This window comes from Macadamia integrifolia, unplaced genomic scaffold (genome assembly GCF_013358625.1).
Source record: "Macadamia integrifolia cultivar HAES 741 unplaced genomic scaffold, SCU_Mint_v3 scaffold1784, whole genome shotgun sequence".
NCBI lineage: Eukaryota > Viridiplantae > Streptophyta > Magnoliopsida > Proteales > Proteaceae > Macadamia > Macadamia integrifolia.
Genome location: NW_024868350.1, coordinates 5,326 through 8,635, shown reverse-complemented (window position 1 = coordinate 8,635; position 3,310 = coordinate 5,326). Strand labels below are relative to the sequence as shown.

Below are 3,310 nucleotides of genomic sequence, written 5' to 3'. Positions count from 1 at the left end.
TTTTTTTCCCCTTTTCATTCCAAAAAAATGGAAAACACCAAGTTACATCAATGCTTTATTCCCTGTTTTTCATTCGCATGCAACAACAAAATGTCAGAAATGTTTTTTTGGATGACTACCTAATGCAGCTTTAGTCAATTAAAAAAACAAAGCCTATCTTTTTTGGCAAGATCTACAAATCTTTTGAAAAAAAAAAAAAACAAGAAAAAAAAATTATAGATTTATAGAAATCTATCTTTTTCCCAATTCCAATTTCTAGGGTTCATCTCAATTATGAATTGATTTCGAAATTATTCAAATAGGTAACAATGGATGCCAATCTTATGTCTGAATAAGGTTCTTAAACCATAGTTGGGCCCGAGTTGAGATGACTAGATTTAATGCAACCAAATTTTTGAGATAGGTCAAACCAGCACATTTATCCATCCTTTTAAACACAAAAAAACTGTGTTAGGGCTAGAATCGATTTTTTAAAATAGAAACATTACCATGCAGAGCCTTTTAGAGCAGGATGGGAAGCCTTAACATTACATATTATATTACACCCATGTGGAGCCTACTCAACAAAGAATCTCTCTCACGATATCATTTTCGGAAAATCCCCTAAAAAAATACATATATAGAGAATAAATACACTCAAAATCTTCCTTCAAGTAAAATCCCAACCCAACAAAGAAACACTTCAGATGAAAGCATTTCCTAAACTCAATTCTCGTTATTGCTTCAGTTGGAATGAGCTCCCCTCCATTGCTCCTTATTTATAGATGACAGGAGTGGAAGAAAATCAAATGCATGCGCACACCATGGTTGTATTGTGAAATCATCACTCTGGCGTAGTGTGAACAAGATGTGGATGGAGGTGCCCCCTTTCTACATCCTTCTCACGACTTCTTTAGTTCTTCTGCACATGATGATAAGTTGCTTCATTTGTTTTGCATTCTTCAATTCAATTGTCAATAAACTCTTTAATGCAATTATGCCAACATGAGGTAGGTGAGTAGCATTATTTGACTGACATTGCCAAGACCAAAATCACTTTCACAAGTGGACCCTAAAATTTAATAAAGCTAGAGAGAGATATGATGAGAGATATGAATACACCAAAGCAACATTAGGTTGGGACTGAGGATGTTTTAACTAGGATTATCATTTATTAAGAAAAAGAAAAAACCTTATTAGTCTAACATAGAAAACGTCTAGAGTGATGCAAATATGAAAAGACCGTGTTGCTCTCCTTTGTGCGCTTCACTTCTTTTTTATTTGAGAGAGAGAGAGAGAGAGAGAGAGAGATTGGTCTATTAGTGAATTGTAATGGGTAAAACGTCTCATTGTCTTACTTGTGTTCGAATCACCTTGACAGTACCTTAAGGGCCATTCATAGAGGATTAATGATGTGATCTAATGATTGTGGGGTCAGCTGGACCAATCACCTTGAGAGTACCTTAAAGGCCATTCATAGGGGATTAATGATGTGATCCAAAGATTGTGGGGTCAGTTGGACCCAGGAAAACAGTCAAATCAAAGGCCTGTAAATGAGAGAGAGAGAGAGAGAGAGAAACTTAAGGGGTTTATCCATTGGTGTATTATCATGGGTAAAACATTTACTTGTGTTCAAATCATCTTGACAATACCTTTGGGATCACTCATAATGAGATTAGTTTGACTTTTCAATTAATCCTGATCCAATGATAATGGGGTCGACTGGACCCAGGAGAATAGTCAGCCCAAGGCCTCTAATCCCTCGTTAGAGAGAGAGAGAGAGAGAGAGAATTAATGTTTTCACTTAGAAAATTCCTTGAAACGGTTTCATCAGAACACAGGAGAGATTGCAGGGTACATGCTTTTTCCAAACAGAACTGAATTAAGAACAAGCAAATGTTTGTCCCCTTCATTTCAACAATACAAATAAATCACAGATCATCAGAAAGCAGAATAATAATAATAATAATAATAATAATAATAATAATAATAATAATAATAATAATAAAAGAAAAGAAAAAAATAAAACGTTTACAAGTCGAACCATGGCAGCTACAATCCCAAGAACACTCAAGCATTCCCTTCTATTTTAGCAAAAGTAAAACCCACACATGCATCAACAAAATCTTCATCAATAAAATCTATTGAGAAGATTTGAAGCCGATCTCCACAATCTTTAGAGCACTGAGAAATGAAAAGCCTTGCATAAGGATGGATCCTCCAAGTCACTGACTTCACAATAACATCAGGGTTATTAGCCTGTGGTGTCACTGTATTCTCAGCCCTATAAAAGAATTTTCTTGTCGCCGCCGGCGGTTGCTCACTCAAATACTTCATATTGCTTTGAAACTTAGTCCACGGCAAGTCAGTATCAATCCAGTTATCCTTCAAGTAGGCGGAGCTCCACAGTGGATCACCGGACTTGGGTGGCGGCGACTTGGATGGCTTCCACACACAAATAACACGCTTGGGCAGCAACTCAGCCATTGTCTTCTCAAAAACCTGGTCGTCCTGGTGGATTAATAACTCACTGAGTTGGCTAACTAAGTAGTTATCAAATTCAGGTGGATCTTGATGGCCAAACTCGGTGCGTATCTCGAGAATTATAATCTCAGATGTAGTCTCAGAGATGAACTTCTTGATGTCGTTAAGGACAACTTCGATGCTATAGCTTAGAAGGATCCCATGGCAGACTCGGCGATCTTCTTGAACTCGGATGTCTAAGACTCGGGTTCCCAATACAAGTTGATCATAGATGGATAAGGATTGGCATTGGGCGAAAGGGCGAGTGATGTCTGGGATGCCAATCTCGTTGGTTGCTGAGTCATGGGTGCCTGGCCAAATGATCTTGTTTATGGGAATTCTTTGTGGGTTAAGACCATTCATCCAATTCTTCCTATCTTGAGGATGGTAATCTGAACCAGGGAATTGGTTTCCAGATTTCTGTTGGAGATCTTTAAGAGTCTTCTCCTCGGATCTAACAGCTTTTTCGTGCTCCACCAGGGATCTAATTTCTGAAGCCATTCTCAAATGACAGGAGAGGAAGAAGAAGAAGAAGAAGATGGTTTAATGCTTCCTCAAATCCACTTTGGTCTTGCCTTTTTATCTTATCTTTTTTTTGTTGGACGTTGAAGAAAAGGGTTGTCTTTTGCGTGAATTGTTTACACTGTTTTAGATGACATGTGTTAAGGGGATGTGGATCCCATTATTACCTTAATGTTTCTTCATCTCCATACACGTCAAGAAAATTTTAGATGACATGTGTTAAGGGAATTTTGAAAATTTTCTATTGAGTAGGTACCGACTCTTCCTCTTGGTGGGGTGGGCATTT

General features: G+C 37.7%; 1 protein-coding gene across 1 annotated transcript; it reads right to left on the bottom strand.

Annotated features, from left to right (window-relative positions):
* Positions 1 to 1,956: 1,956 nt before the first annotated feature.
* Positions 1,957 to 3,064, bottom strand: LOC122064822 (PI-PLC X-box domain-containing protein DDB_G0293730-like). Its single transcript, XM_042628604.1, has one exon. The coding sequence runs from the start codon at positions 3,001 to 3,003 to the stop codon at positions 2,050 to 2,052; it is 954 nt and encodes a 317-aa protein (XP_042484538.1). The 5' UTR covers positions 3,004 to 3,064; the 3' UTR covers positions 1,957 to 2,049.
* Between the last annotated feature and the right edge of the window lie 246 nt (positions 3,065 to 3,310).